Source organism: Mya arenaria, chromosome 6 (assembly GCF_026914265.1).
Source record: "Mya arenaria isolate MELC-2E11 chromosome 6, ASM2691426v1".
Taxonomy (NCBI): domain Eukaryota; kingdom Metazoa; phylum Mollusca; class Bivalvia; order Myida; family Myidae; genus Mya; species Mya arenaria.
The window spans coordinates 58520308-58543766 of NC_069127.1; the positions used below are offsets into that span (position 1 = coordinate 58520308).

The following is a 23459-nucleotide window of genomic DNA, read 5'->3' on the forward strand; positions in this document are numbered from 1 at the left end:
CATACCCAAGATAAAGTCCTATATTTCGATATATATATATCTATAGAAAAAGAGACACATTTAGCCTAAACAATGCATATCTTATTATTATATTTACTCATGAATGTGAATAAAGTAATCGTTTGAACAAAACAGGGACATCACTCTGTGTGTGTGTGTGTGTGTGTGTGTGTGTGTGTGTGTGTGTGTGTGTGTGTGTGTGTGTGTGTGCGTGTGTGTGTGTGTGTGTGTGTGTGTGTGTGTGTGTGTGTGTGTGCGCGCGCGCGCGTTTGCGCGTTTGCGCTTATATCCTTTGGAGGTTAATCATATGAGTACACAGCAACCTTCCGAGGCACAATTTACTTCCGAGGTTAATTGTCCCGTTACCTCGGAAGTTTAAACCTCTGAACAGCGTTATAATGTTCACCAGACTCTCCTGATTAAATATGAAGATTACCTCTAAATAACGTTGTATAGTGTGTCGTGTGTTTGAGTGTGCTTGCACACATTGACATACGAAAACAGGGCGCGGAAAAAGTTTAAAGTCGGGCATGCGCATTGGCTCTCCGTTTCGCTGCGCATGCCTAGTCCGCCCCCGCGGGCACCTGTTAAATTCGCGCATTGGGCATGCGCACTACCATCGACACCTCACGTGGTGTGGGAAAAACATGGCGGCTTGCCGAGGTACAATCTGATTAAAATCCTGATCTTCTGTACACGAAGATCTGACCGTCACCAGTTTCAAACCGTTTTCATTACATTTCGGATTTCCAATATCGCTAAAAATAGATCAGCCAATGAAATCGCCTGTTACGGAATGAATGTAGGCGCGATCATCAAAATGGCGATACCCATGGCTATCCGGAAAGTTGTTGGTGAAATGGAATTTATAACGGCCTTAAAACACAATCAAATGGAAATTCTAATGGAAATACTGAACGGAAATGATTGTTTTGCAATACTGCCAACTGGGTATGGTAAATCATTGCCGTACCAAATGTTCTTACCAGTAAAAAGAGCTCTTAATCCTGAAAATCATGACACGGTGTTGGTATGCTGTCCCCTCATCTCCCTTATGGAAGACCAAGTCAGACGAGTGCAATTCCATCAAAGATGTATGCCAACTTTTTAACTATGTTGTTACTGAAACAAATTTAATGGATCAAAATGTGGTTGAAATGTACCATTCTGAAACTCCGCAAGAAAAAAAAGAACACATTGTGCAAAATTTAGGGCTTGACTCCCAAATGAAAGTAGTTATTGCAACAACAGCTTTAGGCTTGGGTGTTGATGTCAAGAACTGCCATGGGGTGATTTTATTTGGACCACCAAAAGATGTTGTTGATCTGTTACAGGAAAGTGGACGATGTGGTCGTAATGATGAGCCCTCAGTCTGTGTTATTTTTTGTAATCGGTATCAATTAAATCATATTTCAAAAGAAGTGAAGGAAGTAATAGGTTCTGTGGAATGTAGGAGGAGGTGTTTGTTGAAAAACTTTACCAGTGAAGAGGTTGTCTCAGACCCAGCACATATGTGCTGTGATCTCTGCGTTTCTCACTGCAACTGTGGTTCCTGTACACCCCATCCCATAGAAGTTTTAGTAGGTACTTTTTCCGCTAAAGCAGAAGATGCATTGGTCAGTAGTGACAGTGATACTATTTCCTACGAATATGAATCTGATGTCAGTTTCGATGGTGGCTTTGAATGAAAATTATAAAAGACAACAAAAACATATCTTAGAATTTAAATTATAAGATTTAATTTCAAAAATGATGTAGTATCTAATAAAATACAATCATGTACTAATATTTTGCCTCACCACATATTAAAAAACAATTGTTATAGTCAATGGCTATAATTCACTATATACCTTATGCAAGAAGAAAAATGAACAGTATAATGAATATAGCATTTTAATGAAGAATAAAGTTAAAATTAAATTATAAAATGTTGTAGATTTTATCTTGTTTAGCTTTTTATGTGAAGCACAATTAAACTTCACACAAATGTTTCATGCGCAAGAAGCAGCTCCTTTGCTCATAGGTCAAGGTCACTCTTCTGAGGTTAAAGGTCAAATTTAACCACATCCTGAGTTTTTATAGAGTTTATAATTGAATGCAGCAGAAACTAACATCTTCAGTCTGATTGTGCCTCACCACATTATGCATATTTTATATTGACCTAAAAACGTTTAATTTTAACAGGTATATATTTGATTGAATATATTTACTACAAACAGGCGTATTTTGTTGCTATTGCACCCTTGTTTACATGTACAGTTGTACTTCAAAACACAAAACGAAAAGACATTGGAAAGATTACATGTTCTTATTCCGCAAACGTCTGAATGGCAATTCTGGCTTGTGTCTGGCAATCATTACTGGCAAACCAACAAAACAGTCACTGAAAGGATTGCTGCTTTTTTGCACAATTTTACGGCAATGAAGTGTGCGGCCAGGACGAACTTCTAAACCATTAATAGACAGCAAATCTATCAAAACCTTTTTGACATCCTCCTTGTATGAAGGAAGTTTGTGAAACCCTTTTCTTTTTTTTACTTCACACATAGCATCAAAATGTTTAACTGCATGAACAAGATGGGGAAATTCTTTTGAATGTTGCACAATACTGTCTTTTGTTTGAAAGCCATGTGTTGCATTTTTGGTGTCTCTGTTTAAAATTTCAACAAATTCATCCAAAGACAAATTATTGTTCTTCCCACCTGAAATATTGATAAATCTGTTTGCAATTAAGCGCTTTGATTGGTGAGCCGGTAATGTGCCAGACACAAGTGCTGTAAGATGTACACTTCCTATCAAATATTTAACTTTGTTGGTCCTGTTGTATATAGGCGTTTCAAATTTGGCACTCCTTACTACTCTGTAGCCATCACCCATATCAACAGCACTGTTTAAGTTTTGGTGAAGAGCTGTTAGACGGAAAACTGAAACAAGATAGTCATTCAGTTCATCTGTTTGCCTAAGCAATGAGTTTGTTGTTTGGACCTTGGCAGACATGTTAACTTGATGTTTAGTTTTTTCATGCATTTTCAAAGATGTTACATATTTATACCTTGAATTACAGAAGTGGCACTTGAAATTGTCATTTTCAATAGAATTAACCCAGTAATTTTCCTCGTGATCAGGATCTGCGAGCACATTCTGCAATTCTGCAAATAAATCATGAGGAAAAATCTCTTTTACAATTTCACCACACTTGTCATTTAGCCATTGTAACTGTTGATCTGCTTCCCAATCTTTTATGCCTTGTGGTACTGGAATAGTTGAATCACAGCTATCCAATTCAAATTTCTTAAGGAACAGCACACAGCAAATGGCATCAAACAATGTGTAATATAGCTGCTTATATGCCCGGTAAGAGTTTTTTACTTCGCCCTTGACATTTCGCGCATTCAGTAAGTTTCTGTAATAATGTACAGTTCCCCTATCTCTGGAAGACTGTGTATTGTATGACAGCCTGTGGATTGCCTATAAAACAATGCAAAAGGATGAGTTAACCTCACAATAATCAACTGCAGTTATATTTAAAATGTTTCAGGATATATATATTACACTTGACCTGTACCATAGAGGACAGTAATACATATTCAAATTACATTATATCAGTCTATCCATATTATTGTATTAAGATATCTGTCTGACTGAAGGATCGAACCACCTTGCAAACCAGCTGAGATTGGTTGAAAGTGTATGATATATGTTTTACCAACTAAAAAGAAAAGTAGACAAATGTTTCGTGACTATACCTCCAGAAAATTCATTAAGCGATGAAAATCCTCTATCTTTGAAATGAAGCCTTCTAACCTCTCTAAGCCACTGTCAGCATTTCTCATTGCTTGCTGAGCAACCTGAATTTTTTCATCAGTCAGTCTGTCTCCTTAAATATAAAATAAAAAGTTTAGCATGCTTGATGAAAATTAGACACCAATTTATACTATAGAAAAGGTCAAGTATTAAATAAACAAGAGATGTTAGTGAAACATTTATGCCCCCTTGGGAGCCAAATTGTTAGTAGGATTTGGACACTTAAATAAAATATGGACAATCAGAAAACCTTTTTTCAGCTTACAGTCACACTGACCTTGACCTTTGACCCACTGACCTCAAAATCAATAGGGTTCATCTGCTGGTCATGACCAATAAGCCTACCTAGTATGAGGTCCCTGGGTCAAAGCGTTCTCAAGTTATTGATCGGAAACCGTTTTTCATGTTAAGGTCACACTGACCTTGACCTTTGACCCACTGACCTCAAAATCAATAGGGTTCATCTGCTGGTCATGACCAATACACCTACCAAGTATGAGGTTCCTGGGTCAAAGCGTTCTCAAGTTATTGATCGGAAACCGTTTTTCATGTAAAGGTCACACTGACCTTGACCTTTGACCCACTGACCTCAAAATCAATAGGGTTCATCTGCTGGTGATGACCAATACACATACCAAGTATGAGGTCCCTCGGTCAAAGCGTTCTCAAGTTATTGATCGGAAACCATTTGGTATTCCGACCGACCGACAGAGAGACAGACAGACAGACCGACCGACCGACCGACCGACATGTGCAAAACAATATACCCCACTTTTTTCAAAAGGGGGCATAAATATTCTTTTGCTTAAAGAACTTGTTCACTGTTATTCTTTTGATATAGAAAGTATTACTTATAATTTATAAAGACTGGCATTTTGAAGTGTAAGCAAGTATAAACCAGTGTCATATACATCTTAAGACTAAATTACACTTAGAAAAAGTTTCCTGTATAGATGTATAATATATATCTAGTAAAGGTACATACTTTAAAGAGACGAATGTATTTAAATAGTCTATTGTATATCATTTTGATATTGGCAAAATATTTTTTTCAATCAGTAACGAAGCCACAAAAATGGCTTAAAATAGCTGATTTACTCAATTTTTACTTTTATGTAAAATCTTAAGCATAAAAAATACATGAAATAACCTCCAAAAAAAACTTCTTCAACAATCTCCCCATCCTTCTTGGGAACGTATTTCTCTGTCAAGTTTTGCAACAACCTTATGACATCTGCTGTTTTCTTTTCATCACAATCAAAAAGACCAAGAGAATACTGTAAATAAAAACAAGATATTTAACTTAAATGCTTTCAAAACATAATAAGAAATGTTTATGCTCTTTAAGTAAAATCTTCACAACGTTAATTAAGGTTTCTTCACAACAGTACAATGAAAAGTAATACAAGGTTTGCAATATATATGTATCAATTGGTATTTAAATGAATTCTTTCTAAATTAATCAAAGAAATGAACTAAAACCACATATATGACGGGATTATATGTAAAATAAATGACCTTATTAAATCACAAGATTTACCTGCGAAGTTTTCATTCCAGCTTCATTACTGTGGATATGCTCCAGATGGCCAGGGTAAATTTTCCCAAACAAATCTTCCATTTGTTTAATATTTTGGATAACAGATCTGGCCACAAGGAACGTTAGTTCTTTTTGTAGACTGTCAATGTCCCCTTCAGATGGTATAAAGTCAACGGCTGTCATGCTGTCCACTGTCCTAACAGGAGTGCCTTCTTCCTTCTTTATTACAATCCGGTCAATGACGCCTGGAAAGTATAATATTTTGTGCCATGTCTTACGTGCCCGAGAGAGGTTAAAAGTTGTCAGACAAAATAAATGCCTTGTACATATATTGGTGGGCAAATCAGATCATTCGAAAAAGGTTATTTCTAGCTATGCCAACTGTGAATCCATACTCTTTCTGTTACTTAAAAGTATGAGTTCCACAACATATAAAATTCTGTTTTTTGGCAAAATCATTGAAAATATACATGTTATGTTTCAATTGATATTTTAATGGTTACTGTAATACTCGATTAACCAAAAATAGTTTTCACTGATGTAATGGACAAAAAAATCTTACCAATAACGTTAAAAAGATGTATTGACTGTGTTGAATTTTTAGAAGTCCTGTAAGAGGGTACTATATTTTTATCCCAGCTATCGCCAACAAGTTGATATGTCATACTGTCACCCTTGCACCATTTTTCCTTCACTTCTAACAGTTTTTCATCAAGATTACTTTGCCAGGACTGCAGTTTATTTCTGACTGTCTCAGGAAAGACACATACACCTAACTTAGCCAAGCGTTTCATGTCCTGAAAAACAAGGGAACTTTTAACTTATTCATGTACATTAACAGGACATCACAGAGAATCTTGGCACCCTCTATCGAATAAGCTTTTTGAGTATCTTAATTATAACTCTTGTTCATAAACATTAGAAAATTAAGCCAGTATCCTTCTTTCAAACAAAACTTAAAAGAAAGGTGACCATGACCTTGACCTAGTCTCATCATTCTTAGTAAGCACAATTGCTGCACAAGTAAAGCACTTGGGGATCATCCTGGCCAAGTTTCATTGAAATCCTGCTTATAGTTCCAGATAGAATCAACAAATGCCAAAATATCAGAATGTTTGTGATTAAGTCTAGCTTACCTGATGTGTACACCCTCCATGAAGAAGTACCATTCCATTCAGATACTGCAATGTAGTTGCTTCCCTGTTTCGTCCATGTAATATTATACCTATTATATTATAACAATTTACAGTTGTCATACATAATAACATATTTCTTACATCAAGTAATAATAATTAAAAGAATTCAACTAGAACAAGTCAATGTCATTATGATTTAGCTCTCAATGTGTGATACAATTAGCTTTTCAGGCATAGCCATAACATAACTAAACTGCATTACCAGAGTAAGATAATACAGTACACACATTATTTGTTGTTGTATGGCAACATCTATAGTATTTTATTATATTTTAATCAAGATTGATCTCTTCAAATAGTTTAAAAAAGATGCCATATTCATATGTTATAATTATCCTTCAATCTTGTCTTACTATCTTTTATAGAATCAGACAGGATACATACAGATGGTGCGCTAATATACTCTTACCTATTGCAAAAAGGGCATGGTGAAATTCCTTGCTTGGTACTGGCATTGGGATGCTACTGGTTACCATGGATGACACAATGCGTAAAGTGTTTGGAGCTCCAAGTAATAGGTCTTGGTATAAGTGGTCCCAGGAGAATTCCATTATCCCTTCATAAGTTTTATCAGTCAATGCGAAGTCCGAGTGCCGTTTACAAATAGTTTCACATTCATTCTTTACTATCTTTGCAGCATAAGCAGCAAATTGATCTTTGCTGGTTGTTTCTAAAATCTCCATAAGTCCCTTTTCAACATTTTTTTGGTAGAATATGACTTTACACATTTTTATATGGTCTTTGTTTTCAATGACAACTGTCCTCTTTCCACTTTCATAGTATACTGTTATCTATAAATCAAATAATTAGATTTTTTAATATCATGGAAAAAAATGTGATATATCATGTTGGAGCATTTGCTACATGTATTAGCATGACAATTAACTGAATTTAGAAATATTTGGTAGAAACTTTTATATGTAAATCAACATTTTTCCCAAGAATTGCATTAGAAAATACAAACTAATTACAAGCTAAATCTTTGAAAAAGGACTCTTAAAAATCTAAATTATCACAATGACAAGTTATTGTATCTTTTTATACACTTGAAAATTCAGATCTGCAGTATACACTGTACATTATACAGTTCCTATAACCAGACAATTGCTGTAATTTGTGTGAACACCCCTGCTAAAAATCTTTAAAAACAACATTTATTACTTTATTACAAGAATGGAACTCTTTGGAAATTAAAAGGGATCATGTAACAGCACAAAAGTTAGCTGTTTTAATCAAATTTAAAGGAAATGTTGCAATTAATGAGAAACAAAGCCTCATTTACATCAGAATCTTGTTCTTCATGAGTGAAGGTCAGGGGTCTTGATATACTGTATGTGTTAACCTTGAACAATTACTTGCTTGACAAGTAAGAAATTACTGACAAGATTTTTCACTTGACAAGCTTGACAAGATTTTTCACTTACCACCAATGGTTTTTCTTTCTGTGATACAGGGTGAACTTTAAAATCCTGGAAACTCTGCAAGGAAAATAGCATAACACAAAGATAACGTGAACTATTAACAACCTCTTACCTATTCCTTCAATGATCTAACAAATCATGCAAACAACATGCAATTAAGTTAAAGATGTCAAATAATACATTCAAAGATATAAGTTGGATAATAAAAGAGTGTTATTTACTGGTTGAAAAAATATCTTTATTCATTCTATTTTTTTATAGGTAGATAAATATTTATTTGCAAGTGAGCATTATGTTCAATCATTGTACACATTTCTGATCCAAAAAGAATTAATACTGTCAGTAAATCATAATAATGACAGATTTCAATAAATAAAATTTGACATCTTTAGCTTGCATTGTCAATAAATCAAAGGAAGAAACCAAGACAGGGTTTCTATTTTTAATAACTCAATATTTTTTTAAAGTGTGGTCTAACAAAATACTGTACAAAAAATTGAAAGATACATATTACTATTACGCATTGAAATTCTCAGGCTGGCTGCCAAAGGTTTTTAAATACTTTATGAAACAAATCAGCTAGTATATTTGTTTTCTATCATAAGTGTATCCAAATATGGAATAACATGTAATACAATATTTAGTTAGACCACCTGTAATGAAAATTGAAAGAAAAAAAACAGGGTTCAACTTCAAACTGAACTTTAGCCTTTAACAGGTGACCCTTGTAAGAAACTACTTAATTATTTTTTTGTTTTCCATTTCAGAATTATATAAATATACCATCATATTGACGCCAAACAGATATTATCTGCATAATTAGTCGTTAACATTTGATAAACAAACAAGGGTCTCTGCATAAGCTTCACAATGCAACAATTAATTTGTCCTTTCTTTACCTCTACTTTGGGTCCTTTTTTATCAGTTGCTTGTCCAGAGACAGGGGAGAACAGCGACTTTCTTGCTTTCGTTTGCTTGTCGGATGTTTCTGTAAAGAAGTTACTATGTACGTTTGTATTTGTGGAAACTTCTTTTTAAATCTAGATATTAAGTAACACTTAATAACTAAATTTGCACTGTTGTATTTCCTTTGATAAAAACATAACTGGTAATCATTTCATTAACAAAGCAAAAATATTCTTTTTTCAATTAAGTACAAAAAATATAACATAAATTCGAACAAAATACTGCTTATATGAAACTGTTGAAGAATCTAGTTAGGCTAAACAAGTCAGTCGCTCTTCACTTAATCTCTCAATAGAAAGAAAGTATCTTTTTTTCTATGGACTTGAGATAAAAAAACTTACCTGTAATAACATTTGGGATGTTTGGTTGTTCTGAAATGGCTGGCAATATAGGTCTGTGAAACTGCAGCAATGCCTCAGTTGTTGTTGCCATCTGCCTTACTGCAAAAAACATAAGCAAATTAACTAAACTACACAATTTATAATAGTACATGTATAAATTATTAGTGTTCACCTTTGAAATTTGTAAACATTTAAAAAACATAAATTTAAACCAAACGATTGTGAATATACTGTTACATGTAGCCTAGGTCTATCTTCTTACACAAAAGACTCAATGACTTCCATGCACACTTAAAACATTCTACGAACATTTAACTATTGCATCTCTTTGTGCAAAACTTTACACACCTGCATTATCACCAGTTGAAAGCTGTGTACATGTGTTGCCCGACGGCTCTTGCAGAACATTGCCTGATTTTCCATATGGACTGATAATCATGGTCTGAAAAATGTGATGGATTTAAACATATATAGTGTATTTGAATATTTTGACATGAAACATAAAAAATTTAAAAAGGGTCTTTATGAAATAAAAAGATGATAATTTTTTTAATTTTTTTGTAAGTAGGTACTAGTAGCTTTCTCATTTAAAAGTACTGTTTATGCTAGTAATCCGAGCACATCTTGTCATGACAGTCAAGTGGTGATGCCATTTGAAATTTTGAGAGGAAATTAAAAGTATGTTTTATAAGAATAGGGGAAATCTATAAACAATATTCTACTAGGCGGTAGGGCGGCACCTTGTTGGAAAGGGGGTTGCAGTGGTCCAGAGGTTTCAAAATCATGATTTCCAGGGTTTAAAGCCCAGCTCCGTCTGAAATTAAATTAAAGAATGCTTTTTCATTGTTCCCCATTTGCCAGGCTTTCGGATGAGGCTTTAAACTGGGGTCTTCTGCTAGACTTAAATCAGTTTCTGGGTGTTAAACCAAAAATTGTCTGAAAACAAAACACTGGCAAGCCACTGTTCATGTAATTTTGTTTGAACAATGGATTAAACACAACTTTCTTCAATTTTTCTTAAATTCATCTAGTTACCTACCTGTAACTCCGATGCACTCTTCAATTTTGTTTTAGGCCACAGTTGCACTTTAGGACTGAATACTTTTTTCATAGGTTGTTGTGTTGTACTGGAACTTGAAGGGGACCACAGCAGACGTTTCACAGTTAATTTACGACTATAACCAATGGATTCGTTGAGGGTCTGTTTAATAATTTGCAATTTTTCAACTACCCCTTTCACCAGTCGATTGCACTTAATGCAAATCCCAGTAGCATCTGTTGAGGTCAGGTCCATATCAATAACTAAATGCAGATCATCAACTGTTTGTTTCGTTATTTTCAATTTTTTGTTCATGTTCACGCTCGTTTTTATTTTTCTGCCAGAAGGCGTTATTTCAACATTACAAAACACCATCCCACACAAAACACATCGATCTTGCAAATGATGTTTCTTCGGCGTGGAAACTGTCAACTCTGCCATTTTGTACAGTTACAGTAAACCAAATATTTAATGTTGGTGATGAGATCTTTTCACGTAAGGTCTAGGGCGAGATATTGGCAAACAAATCAAACAAAACAATGAAATACTTTCACGATCTTGACATGGCGATTTCACAGACGGTGTGTGTGAGAATTACACGTTGTAAAAATTACGCACTAAAAATTCGGAAATTCCAGCGATAAAAATAGAAACTTTCGACTTCTACTTTCGTTTTCGCTATATGAAAGCTAGGCGTTGATTGGTTAATGGTTACGTCACGCGATGGTGATCTCCAATTGGTGCCGGTCAGATCCCCATGCACAGCAATATAGGGGATATGATTTTAATCAGATTGGCCGAGGTAAGTTGTGTATTATCGATTCTAATGATGGCGGACAGTTTTTCTGCTGTAGGATTTTTGCAAATTGGTTGGATTTTGAAGTGTGTACGTATCAATTCTATTGTCATACCTTTTTATGGAAAGTAATGGATGTCGGAGAACACTTCAACATCGTTCTGTACCATTGTTTTAAGACGTACCACAGCACATGACATTAGTCATTTTAGAATGACTACACATGGCACATACCTGTACTGTATAATGATATATCATATATATATATACACTTTATAGTAAGGTTTTTAACGGTGTTTAGTACGTGCTTATGTGGTGGTTAAAGGAGATAATAGTGTGTGAAAACTGGCTCTCTCAATATCGAAAACATGCAACAGATGCGAGGTGCCTGATCATGCAGTTAGAACTCAAGAACTGACATTTTGTGGTTTACCAGTAGGCAAGAATTAGCAGTCGTGAAAATTATACTTTTGAATTCTTATAGTTTTGCTTGGCATCAAATTTTTTAACAAGCACTGCTATTTAAAATTCAGAATTTGAGCAAGCCCGAAAGTAGTCCAAATAATTGTACGTTGACGGATTTTTTTAGATTTTTGATATGGCAAATCCTTCACATACAAATTGTTTAGTATCAAAAGTGGGTAGTTGTTCCGATCAGGATTCCGGGTTAAAGCATATAGCGTCTATACAATATAATAACAAGAAATATTACCAGATAATGTTATTTTATATTAGTTCCGTACGCATACAAAAAAATATCCAACTTGTAATTATGAGTTTGACGGCTTTTCTTCATTTCATTCTGTCAAAACATAACGATATATACATGAAGGGCACCTGCAAGGCTTCAGGGCACAGTTTTAAATAGCTCGGAACATTTCGGCCATGGCCAACTTGTTACGATTGTATAACGAGGTCTATCTCAAAGTTTTGTCGTAGGAGGCCGAGTTATTACGATTGTATCAAGTTGTTCCCCTTCGCATAATTGTTATCTGTGTCAGTCAACTTTCATTTTATTGGAAAGGTAAACAACTTGTTTTAATGCATTAAATGCTTGTTTAGTGCAAAATAATATTTCACTTACATGGCAAAATATGAATTTAACTCTTTATGATCAATTTCAACCATAAAATTCTTTACTTAATACAATTTCAATATTTTTAAAACACCCCCGTTTTTGGCACATTCCCGTTTAGACGTTAGGGATTGGAAGAATCCCTTATGACACGTCTATTATTTTAGACTAGCCCGAAAGACATTTTACCAGTGCAGGGCTGCAGGGCTTGTGCTTATATTGACCACTATAATTATACATTGACAGTATCTGTCAATGTATAATTATAGTGGTCAATATTTAATATTGACCACTATAATTATACATTGACAGTGATATATTTTACGATTTTTGATATGGCAAATCATTCACGTACAAGTTATTTTGTATCGAATGTGGGTAGTTATTCCGATTGCATCTATAAAATAAAAAACAAGAAATATTACCAGATAATGTTACTTAAATAATAGTTCCGTACACAAAAAAACAAATATCCAACAAATTATTATGAGTTTGATGCATGTTTCTTCATTTCATACTGTCAAAACATAACAATATACAATACATGAATGACACCTGCAAGGCTGCGGTTCACAGTTTAACAACAATTGGAACACTTCAGCCATGGCCGAGTTGTAACGATTGTATATAAGAGGTCTTTCTCGAAGCTTGCCGAAGATGGTCAAGTTTTAAGCTTGGTACAATTGTTGTCTGTGTCGGTCAAGTTTCGTTTTGTTGGAAAGGTAAATCCTTTGTTTTAATGCATCTAATGCTTGTTTTGTGCAAAATATCTTTGCACTTGCACTGTAAAATATGAATATAAACCTTTATTATCTATTTCAAACCTAAAATGCTTCTCTAAATACAATTTCAATATTTTTCAAAAACCCCCTGTTTTTGCACAAACCCGTATATAAGTTATGGATCGGAAGAATCCCATATAACATGTCTATTATTTTAGACTAGGCAAGAATCTGCATGTGCAGCCACAATCGATGCAGTATGATTTGTATATATATACATTGACAACACAAACATCAACAGAATAAATGCCCCAGATTTGAGTAAAACAAAAATTAATATCAATTTATTTCCTAAATCATGGTCTTAAATGTGCGGCAACATGTGCATGTTGTTTAAGTCAGAAGTCATTTTTACAGTCATTGTTGGAGTATTAAAGTTTTATTGCATAACTGATCTGATTAAATTTATTGCCTTTGTTTTCAAAAGGATGAATTCAGGTGTGAAATATAGAATATAAGTATATTATTGCATAATACTAATACAGTTAAATGGAAACTATAAGCTTTCACCGATCTTTATCGTAATGTGAAAGCAAAAGTAAGATGTTAAAAGGCTGCCAAACCATGTTTTCAAATTTGTCTTTCTGTTAATCTTTGAAATTTAAATGGCTGTAACACAATTGTTTATTTTCAAATAAAAACGATCCTATTATTGATTGTAAAAAGACCCATCCATTTCAGAAGATGTCGAAATATCGGAAGAATGAGAGCATGTGTTTCTTTTTCATATTTTCCACAGCAGTGGTCGAAATTAGCACAAGCCCGCAAGCCCTGCACTGGTAAAATGTCTTCCAGGCTTGCTCAAATTCTGAATTTTATATAGCAGGGCTTGTTCAAAAACATGATTCCATGCAATAGTATAAGAATTCGGGCTTGTTCATCCGAAAGTCTAATTTCAATGACTGCCACAGTAATAGCAGATCGAGATAGGACTCAGTACACATCCATGTACTCCTCATTTCTTTTGGAACTTTCAGGCCTTATGATATATGGATTTTGTCCAAGTGGCCTTTGGTTAAAAATGCTATTTCACAGACTGACTTCAGAAAACCTTCATTAGTAACTTTTGCCCGTTTTTTTTAAATGCATGCTGTTTTGACAACATCTAGTTAATATGTTTATGGGAAAAGTAGATTCACGAAATTATTTAGACTACATTGATTCATTATGACTTACTTATTTGATAATGAGATAAGCTAGGGTCTAATTATGCAAACACATTGTCTGCTCATAAAGCACCAATCACACAGGGCAGTATTGGGAGCTATGCTAAAAAGCCTAGATGAAACACTTTGATACACAGCATTGATTAAGCATGTCATTTGTGTAAACCCAGATGGTTATGTCATTAACTGCCGCGAGAAGTAAGTGGATTGAATTGTGGCACTGGCTGTTTACATCAGACTGTTGTTGATATGTTGTCATTGTTCCAGCCTCATTTTATTGCAATTGCAGATGTTTTTGGCCAGAATCAACGCCCTTGCAGAAAAAAGCCAACCAAAACTACCTTCAGACAAACACGGCTGAAATTGAGCTGAATTTGTGCTATATGCAGTATATCGATCAATACATAGGTATGATTTTGTCGTGATACATTAGCAGCATATTTGTGGACTTAGTCAGGGAATTGAATTTAGAAAAAAATACTGCTCACCCCTTTGTGTTTGTTAGAAAAATGTATGTACTTAAAAACAACAACAATGTTTTCTGTGTCATATTCAAAGCATAAGGTTTGTAAAAACAAAAAATGTTTTGAGTAGGTCTGATATGCAGTCTGCACAAAATATCTTGCCGATGTTCTCATCATTGTCTGTATTGAAGTCTAATTCTAGGTGGAGTTTCGTCTCCCATTGAGTAACAGTTTTTTTGGACAGTTTGTTAATTTTGGCTGCTATGTCGGATTAGTTTGATCATCACCATCGGCCTTCGTAGATATTAAATATCAATGCATAAAAAACTTATTTAAAAAAATATTATTGCTTTTCATGATGATGGACTGTGCCTCAAAATTGATATAAGTCAAATACTGCCGTCTAGAATCTGAGCACGAAATAACAGTCTACAACGTGTGAGTTGTGTATACGTCATCATTTTGTGTGTTTACAAGAAATGGAAAGTAAACAAATTGAAAGTTGCTCTTTTTCAAGAGTTTTCACTCGCATTTTTATACCCCCGACAAACGAAGTTTGAAGGGGGTATATTGGAGTCACCCTGTGGTCGGTTTGTCGGTCGGTCCGTTGCAATTTACCTTGTCTGGAGTATAACTTAAAAACTACTGGATATATAAATATTGCCCTTTATTTGTTGTTTTTTGCTGTCAATTTTTTTTGTCTTTGTTTTTTTTTGGAGGTAAACTATACATTGCAAAAAGGAGACTCTAGACAAGTACACTTTTGATAGGCCAAAAAAGAACACTTTTTTAACATTCCATCTAGAAAAAGCAATCAAAGTAAATGTGAATTTAAAATTTGGTGGCATGGCACAATATTTATCTCAGGTTTTACGATAAGTATCTCTTCTCCTTAAAGTCCCCCCACTTCTCCCTAATTTGACTGGTGGGAGAAGTGACTTCTCCCCAAAAATTCAGCCTTGTGAGAGCCCTGGTGATAACAACCCGAGATGGTAAAGAAAGTGTCTGAAGTGAAAATGAACAAGAAAGAAGAATTAAGAGCAATCGGTCGGGATATCAGACAACGCGAAAACTTTTTTTTCTTCACAGGACATTGCGACAGGTAAACACTGAAAGTTTACCTGTCGCACCAAATTTTTACCTGTCGCAATGTTACAAACAATATTCAGTTACATCAGCCCAAACCTTGATTTTAAGCCTCTTTTTAAATAAGTTTTGTAACTCCCCATTATAGCAGGTTTAGATCTACTTGGTTAGATGTGTACTATTATAAATTACAAAAAAGAAGCTAAACATCAGGTCAAAAAAATCAATATTTTGGATCTTAAGTCATTATTTTTTCCTCCCAAAAAAACTCATATCCGGTTCGTCTACCCTTGGAGCAGCCAGATCTTTTAATTCATCTTTAAATAAAAGATACAGTACAGTTAAAAAATATAACGAATTTTACTACAATTCAAACTCAGACACAACATTTATGCAAAAACGAAAGTAGAGTTCTTGTTATTGGCAATGTTAAACAGAGCGGAAAGAGTGTCAGCTCGGTATATTTATCATATTTAAATTAACACGATTGCCGGGAACCACTTTGCCGAAAAAAATACATACGGAATTTAGCAAGGTCCGAACATTTCCGTAAAATTCCGTCTATTAAAAAGTAGTAGAGTACGAACTGAAATCGTAACCTTACGTGTTTTTTCGGCTTTTACGGAAACATGTGCAAAACGGGGTTTACAAATAGTGATACACTGATTAACAGGCTGAATAGTCATGATATAATAGTTAAAAATAACTCTGACCATTTATTTAGAAACTGAAAGTAAATTTTCCGAAAATTAAACGGTGCTGACTGTAATTTTTCACCGGACATTGTGACCGACCAAAACAAAAGTTCCGTCGGTCAAAATGGAAATATACCGGACATGTCCGACTGTCCGACGGACATTCGCATTGTCTGGGATATTACTACAATGTGTGCATGAACATGCATGTACTTTGATATCAATACAATGCATTGTTTTCCCATTTAAGAAAGCACCATGTTTTTGGCCCACCCTGCCCTTTTTAATTCCTGGCTAAAACACTATTTACTGGTTCCAGGTAATGGAGTGTTTGCTAGGCAAGAGCTCTTGAAGGGGCAGTTTATTCTCGAGTACAGAGGAGAACTATGTAAACAGCAGTCTGATGGTGATGAAATGTTCAAATACCATTTCAGACATAACAACAAGGAATACTGGTATGTATATATAGTTTTTGTGTAAGCTATAATTTTTGTAGTAATAAATTGCTATTTATTTTCTTTTATACACTACTTTTTTAGCTTGTCTTTTTGTCCATTGATAAAGTCTGGATAGTGTGATGGCCTTGTGGTCGTACCAAAACTCTCTCTCAGATTACATGGTTACAGTTAAGTTTTATTTTGTAAAACTATGCATTGACATAATATCTTGTCGTGTCTGGGCGGTAATTTTGGGTTAAAATTCAGCGCTATTCCCAGTGCAAAAAACATACATTTTCCCCATGACTGGAAAATATGTGTGGTTTAAAATATTAAGCAATGTCGGGTGCATTCTCCAAACAAAAAAACATTATCAAAGTCAATAGTTTTCTTGGTTTCAATATTTTAAACTGAAGCATTGTTGTTCACGAAATAAAAAAAAATCTAATGACACCCAAAGTGGTGAAAAAAACACATAGGAACATTAAACACATAGGGACATTAAACACATAAGGACATTTGTCATAATACATTTCCTTTCTTTGTAGTAATGTTATGTTTCAATTGTTTTCATAGCATCGATGCCTCAAAAGACACGTGTCTGGCATGCATGGTCAACGACTTGGACCGATACACAAAGCCTAATTGCAAAATGGTTAAAGTTGTTGATGACAGACATCAACCAAGACTCTGTCTGTATGCAACTGAAATGATCAGCAAAGACACTGAATTGAGGTACGATTATGGTGTTGCTGATGTACCTTGGAGAAAGCGAAAGGTAAGAAATAAAATGTTTTAATTTTCTCTTCTTTTTAATTGAAGTCAAAATACTGAATGCATTGTACTCAAACTCTGTTGGATGTTAAATAAAGTCTGACGGGTATTGCTTCTCACTTGGGTAAAATTTGTATTATTGATTTCCCCTATTGATACCCCAATTTGGTGCGAGCTTTATGACGTCACAAATTTTAATAATAGACCATCATACAACCTCAACCTCTAGTTTCGTTAAGTGTTGAATTATTTCTTTCATTGCTTGTTTTTATGAATTATTCCCTTTAAAACCTATAAAAACTTACGGATATACTACTATTTTGTCTTGATTGAAATGTAAGTTATAATTTATTACATAGCCTATGGTGTAGATACAGACATGACTTAATCAATAATTGAATTCCTTGAAAATGAAATTGTTTTATTAGCAAGGTGCACACAATCAAAGCTATTTCATTCAAATGGACTTAACTTTAATCCAGACAACTATCGGCAACTTTATGATAGTAAGTTGAATCATAATGTTGACATCAATGTCTCTGCATTTACAAACTTGTATACCATATTTTGCAGAAAAATGATGTCAAGCCTGTGGTTTTTGAACAATTCAGTAATATCGAGATGTTCCTTGTTAATTGTTTTTGTTATTTGCATGGTTTTTCTGAATATGCAAAAGTGAGAACTACATATTCAGTGTACATGAAAAGTCTTTTAGCGTTCAAAAATATTGATTATTAAAACATTTGGTACTTACTGTTTCTAAGAAGCATGTACATGGGATTTAATGTTTAATATATAAAAAATCATATTGCCTTAAAAAATTTAAAGCAAACAATTCTTTTTGTATTATTAAATACAGAGAGACAATTTTTTTCTGTCGTAGTTCGAATTTACACATGACATATGATATATAAAAGCCTGGCAATGTCATGTTCTCTGACTCATTTCATGTACACTGTATTTGCCTTACATTATTTTATTTTCCAATTTCATCTAAAAGTTATATGACTTAATTTTCCGCCCAACCATTTGAATATTCATAATTTTGTTCTCCATTTGAACAAGATTACGGAAAGCCCTGTCCTACTATTGCCGTAAAAATCCACAAAGTAATAAAAAAATCTCAATAGTTTTTTTACTTTTTCAGTCTGTGTCTTGTTTTTTTGTTTGTTAGAATTTTGTGTTTAAAAGTTGTTCATCAGAACGTTTGTGGGAATCTTAAAACTGTTGAAATGAATAGTTTTTTCCATAATTAATTCATTATGTGATTGGCCTTTGTCAAGACCACACAATCATCTATACTGCAGTTCATCATTATGTAAAATTACCTCCAGCTCATTTATCCTTAGTGTGTTAGAATTGTACCTCAGAAGGTTTGTCATAATTTTAAATTGTAAAATGATTTTATGGTGCTTGATATACATGGTTGTGTGCTGAAGACAGATACTTTTATGATATCTCATAAATGATTATGAATCCCAATTGGGCTAATTAAAATCATCCGTGTGTCCTTTGTCCCTCCCAGTTGTGTCTGGACTGTTATGAAGTCATCTATGGACTGATTTTAAAATACTTTTGCAAATGTGTTATGCATACAAAGACGTTATGTTGTGTGCAAGGCCAATGTCCTTACCTCCAAGGTCATTATTACACTATATAACCCGGACTGTATCCTCTTCATGTATAGACAGTTCTCAAAGTAACTTGCTGTTTTGCATACAAAGATGACATTCCACTTGCAGGACCCGTGTCCCTACCTCAAAGGTCACACTTATGGTTTGATTTCTATGGAATGCTGCGTTTAATGACATAGAGTATATCTGTTCATGTCCGAACTCTATCTTTCACATGTATGGAAATTTTGAAATTATTTGGCACACATGTTTAGTATACTTTAGGCATGTGTTACGTGCAAGGTTTGTGTTCTTACCTCCAGGGTCAAAGTCACACTTTGTGTTTGATCAGGCCAAAAAAAAAAATAGGTCTGTTTCCGGTCGCCCGACCGACCCTCTTATTTCCGCGCCGACCCTATACTTTTTATTGGTGTAAAAGTTAACTGCGCGCATATTTAGTACTTTTCGGTACTTTCTTTCCGTTAATTTTCTTATCTTTGGTCACAGTGCTCCAGCTAAGCATAATTAGCGTGGCGGGGCGCCCCGCTGCCCTTTTATGGCGCCCTGCTGCCTTTTCAAACGCCCCGCTGTGCCCTTTTCATTGACAGAGCCGCCTTTGATGATAAATAAAACAAATAAATCGCCCATTTGTGTCATCAAAGCGACATTGACCTCGCCGAAATTTTAACACATTGTAAATCTGTCAATCAGCGAGTATTTGGCCACTGTCCCATTAGTCAAAACATCACAATTAGCCATAGGGTAATCCCCTAATCCGATAATTGGGCCGTGTCATCCAATTACCAAAACATCGCCGGTAGGCGGAGCTATTGAAAGTTAACCAATCAGAATGTACATTGAGAAGAACCTGATAATATGATATACGTTCATTAAAATGAGATAGAAAAGGCGACATAATTATGAAAAATCGTGTCAAGCATTGATGAGGTTAAAAAGTAATTGTTATATGTATTGAACAAACAATGCCAGACATTTTAAACATTGATGTTTTTGAAGCAGACGGTCATAGCCATCTCGGGCCATCGGCAAGGTGGCGCTAAGAAAATCAAAAACATGACGTATCACCAAATATTTAATTGGTTTTCGTGAAATGTTCATGATAAAAAATTGATTTGTAAACACATAAACATATTATTTTTTTTGCTTTATGTAGAGTTTTAATACTTACAGTATTTTTCTCCTGTTTACGATGTCAAAAATATCGGCGAGATCGCCATTTTGTCAGAACAATTTTCCGAGTTAATTTCTCAACCTCCCATTATGTATTGGTAAAGTTTTCATCAAGGACAGTGATTTAAATGTCATTTGGTTCTTAAATGTCAGCATATTATTTATCCAGAGACAAGTAAATAACAGCATAGCTGAATGTGACATTCGTACCCTATCCCGAACGTACCAAAATAAGATTCGTCCGCCTACTATATTGACAGGTCATTTATTAGTCATTTTGATTGTTTCAAATCCTTAGCTGTCTTGGTTTTTGTTTCATTTTTAGATGCTATTTGGAGATAAACTATGTGACATTGACACATACACTTTTGCTGAGCCAAAAATGATACATTTTTTATGAACATTTTATATAGTTATAGCAATCAGTTTGAATGTGAATATAAACTGAGGTGTGTGTTATGGCATAGTTTTTGTATCAGGTGTTACGAAAGTATCACTTCTCCTTAAAGTCTCCCCACTTCTCCCTAAATTGACTGAAGGGAGAAGTCACTTCTCCCGAAGTTTTCAGGAGAGTTTTAGAATTGTAATATTCTATCAAATATAAGAATAGCATTATAGCACAAATGTGAAATTGGTAAATATGAAAAATTGACAAATCTGAGGCACTCTTTTTCGACATCTGTAATACAGACAAACATGTTCAACAATACATGCATTTATATTCTAGAAAATGTATATCTATACATTATAATTAATACACATTATACAGTTCTTAATAAATGAATGGACTTGTATTTACATTATATGCTTTAGTACCTTTTAAAATTGTCTCATACGCAGTTAATATGGTTGTTTTTGAATAAAAGTCAGCCGCCTTCTATTCTAGATCACTTCCCCCCCCCCAAAAAAAAAAAAAAAAAAAAAAAAAATGCCTACCTACCTACCCTCTTTTTTTGGGAAGGAGACCGGAAACGAACCTATTTTTTTTTTGGCCTCATTATAGATTGTTCAATATACATACCGTACATTGAGTATAGGTGGTCATATCCAGGCTGTAACCTTTTGATGTTTGGACAGATTTTAAAATAACTTTGCACATCTGTAAACCACATAAAGACAGCCTTTAAGACCTGTTTCCCTTTGTAAAAGATCCAGGTCACACTTGTCTATGTTTTATTACCTCACAAAGTATGCCAAAAGTTTTTAAATAATGGTGTGTTGCTGTGTGATAAATTACTGTATATAACTTAAAATTTTAAAATGACCTTACAACTCCTGAAACCCTGTCTTTGAACATAAGACAAATACTTCTCATGGCATTGTGACATGGCAGATGTGCGTGTGGTATAGAATTTTGATACATTTCAGATGCTGTTAAAGATGGTCATACAGCTGCAGATACTACAGAGGTCACAGAAACATCTGAAGATGCCCTCAGTGAATCAGCAGAAGTCTTGGAACATGCTTATCATGGTAAACTTGAGTGCTAATTAGTTCATACTAATTGATTTAAGCCTGATTGTGTAAAAGCTAACAGCTTATTTTAAACACACTCCAGTCGGTTTCCTTGGTCAAACTCACCAGTACTGAGTGTAAATATGAGAGGAAACTAGAACATTTTCCTCACTGGGGATCAAACCTAGCACCTCTTGGCTGCGAGGCGGACACTATAACTCTGAGCCATCCTTACATTAATTGTGTTTATGATCTGAAACAGGTACATACATGTTTCTGTTGCATCTAGACAAGCATCGACTTTAAAGTACCTCATGATGTATGCTAAAAGTTTGTAATGAATTGTGTGTGTGTGTGTGTGTGTTGGAGTCAAACCTCAGAAAGTTTGTTAAGCTTAATTCAGTAAAACTTATGCTTGTTCTCAATCAACAGATTTATTCAGTCTGGGTTATTTAATCACTCATTGGGTGTCACCTTGGGGGACATTGTTTCTCGGAATGACAAACACATGCTGATTTATACATCTAGATCTTGTATGTTCGTAATTTGGCGATGTAAGCATCTAGTTAGTTAATAATTGCTTGTGTTATTTTTGTACCTGAATACCAGTATATATGTGTGAAGCTTTTAGCTTTAATGAGTTTGTAACAGAATACAATCAACTCAACTGTGTGTTTCAGATGCTGTAGGGAACAGTGGGACAGTTGCCCCATCCACAGTTGTCTCTGAACATGCTGAAGGGCCGCCTCAAGGTTAATTGAATACAAAAACCAACTTTCTTTACATAGTTATTTCTCGCTGGTGACCACAATCTGTTGATGTTAATTACTTAAGACTATTTTTCTGTGATGAGGTACCTCATAAAGTAGACATAATGCTTGTAAAGATGAACATGGAATATGTGTGTGTGTGTGTGTGTGTTGCTTACAAATGTTAGATATCTTGTCATCTATTAAAATCAGGCTTATTATACTCTTTAACATGTATTTGGACAAAGTATGCGTAAAAATATTGGTGAAATGTGTGTGTTGACATGAAGAACCTCTGTGTGAATTGGGTCATCTTGTGTCGGAAAACTTAATTGTTAGGTCACATAAGAAATAGCCTATTTATACCGTCTTAACCATTTTTTTTTACCTTTCTTAAACATGGTGAGATTGCTTCCCTGTACAAATTCTTGGACAACTCTTATACTTGTTTAACATAATTGAATTGATCATCAGATTGGCAGATGTTTAAACCATACAGATGTAATTCAATCATACTTCATTTGAAAGTTTTCAAAAGACATATTTCTATGTTTTATTACCTCACAGAATATGCCAACAGCTTGAAACTAATGGTGTGTTACTGTTTGTCAAAATTGTAGCTCTGAGTGCTTGTATGGTAACTTAAAACTAAACTTACATCTCCTGAAACCTATGTTTGTGAACATAAGACAAATACTTTAAATACTATCTCACTGCATTGTGACATGGCAGATGTGCGCGTGGTATAGAATTTTGATACATTTCAGATGCTGTTAAAGATGGTCATACAGCTGCAGATACTACAGAGGTCACAGAAACATCTGAAGATGCCCTTGGTGAATCAGCAGAAGTCTTGGAACATGCTTATC

General features: G+C 34.4%; 2 protein-coding genes and 1 long non-coding RNA gene across 5 annotated transcripts; 1 reads left to right on the forward strand and 2 right to left on the reverse strand.

Annotated features, from left to right (window-relative positions):
* The first annotated feature begins 559 nt into the window (after window positions 1-559).
* On the forward strand, window positions 560-23437 carry LOC128237943 (histone-lysine N-methyltransferase set-1-like). Its single transcript, XM_052953518.1, has 7 exons — window positions 560-663; window positions 14416-14534; window positions 16691-16826; window positions 17385-17586; window positions 21755-21859; window positions 22522-22593; window positions 23358-23437. Exons 1-6 carry the CDS (start codon window positions 560-562, stop codon window positions 22528-22530), a joined length of 675 nt encoding a protein of 224 aa, XP_052809478.1. The 3' UTR covers window positions 22531-22593; window positions 23358-23437.
* On the reverse strand, window positions 1749-7285 carry LOC128239294 (uncharacterized). 3 transcript variants are annotated; one of them, XM_052955884.1, is made up of 6 exons: window positions 5907-5977; window positions 5345-5589; window positions 4955-5081; window positions 3747-3877; window positions 3053-3468; window positions 2731-2924 (listed from the first exon to the last, which is right to left on the reverse strand). In XM_052955884.1, the coding sequence occupies exons 2-6, from the start codon at window positions 5525-5527 to the stop codon at window positions 2879-2881; spliced, it is 903 nt and encodes a 300-aa protein (XP_052811844.1). In that variant the 5' UTR covers window positions 5528-5589; window positions 5907-5977; the 3' UTR covers window positions 2731-2878. The 3 variants fall into 3 exon arrangements, with proteins under 3 accessions (XP_052811841.1, XP_052811844.1, XP_052811843.1); XM_052955883.1 differs by lacking the exons at window positions 2731-2924; window positions 3053-3468 and adding exons at window positions 6481-6569; window positions 6950-7285 and having other exon boundaries at window positions 3741-3877; window positions 5907-6141; XM_052955881.1 differs by having other exon boundaries at window positions 1749-3468.
* On the reverse strand, window positions 9517-11049 carry LOC128239295 (uncharacterized). Its single transcript, XR_008261858.1, has 3 exons — window positions 10308-11049; window positions 10009-10082; window positions 9517-9710 (listed from the first exon to the last, which is right to left on the reverse strand). It is a non-coding gene; the product is annotated as an uncharacterized LOC128239295 (long non-coding RNA).
* Window positions 23438-23459: the final 22 nt, after the last annotated feature.

Coding starts and splice junctions, on each gene's coding strand:
- LOC128237943 (XM_052953518.1), top strand. CDS start 560: ATGCCTAGTCCGCCCCCGCGGGCACCTGTTAAATTCGCGCATTGGGCA. Junction 664..14,415: donor AAACATGGCGGCTTGCCGAG/GTACAATCTGAT, acceptor TTGCAATTGCAG/ATGTTTTTGGCCAGAATCAA. Junction 16,827..17,384: donor CATAACAACAAGGAATACTG/GTATGTATATAT, acceptor TTGTTTTCATAG/CATCGATGCCTCAAAAGACA.
- LOC128239294 (XM_052955881.1), bottom strand. CDS start 5,527: ATGACAGCCGTTGACTTTATACCATCTGAAGGGGACATTGACAGTCTA. Junction 3,878..4,954: donor TGAAGAAGTTTTTTTTGGAG/GTTATTTCATGT, acceptor TTTATATTTAAG/GAGACAGACTGACTGATGAA. Junction 3,469..3,746: donor GCTTAATGAATTTTCTGGAG/GTATAGTCACGA, acceptor ATTGTTTTATAG/GCAATCCACAGGCTGTCATA.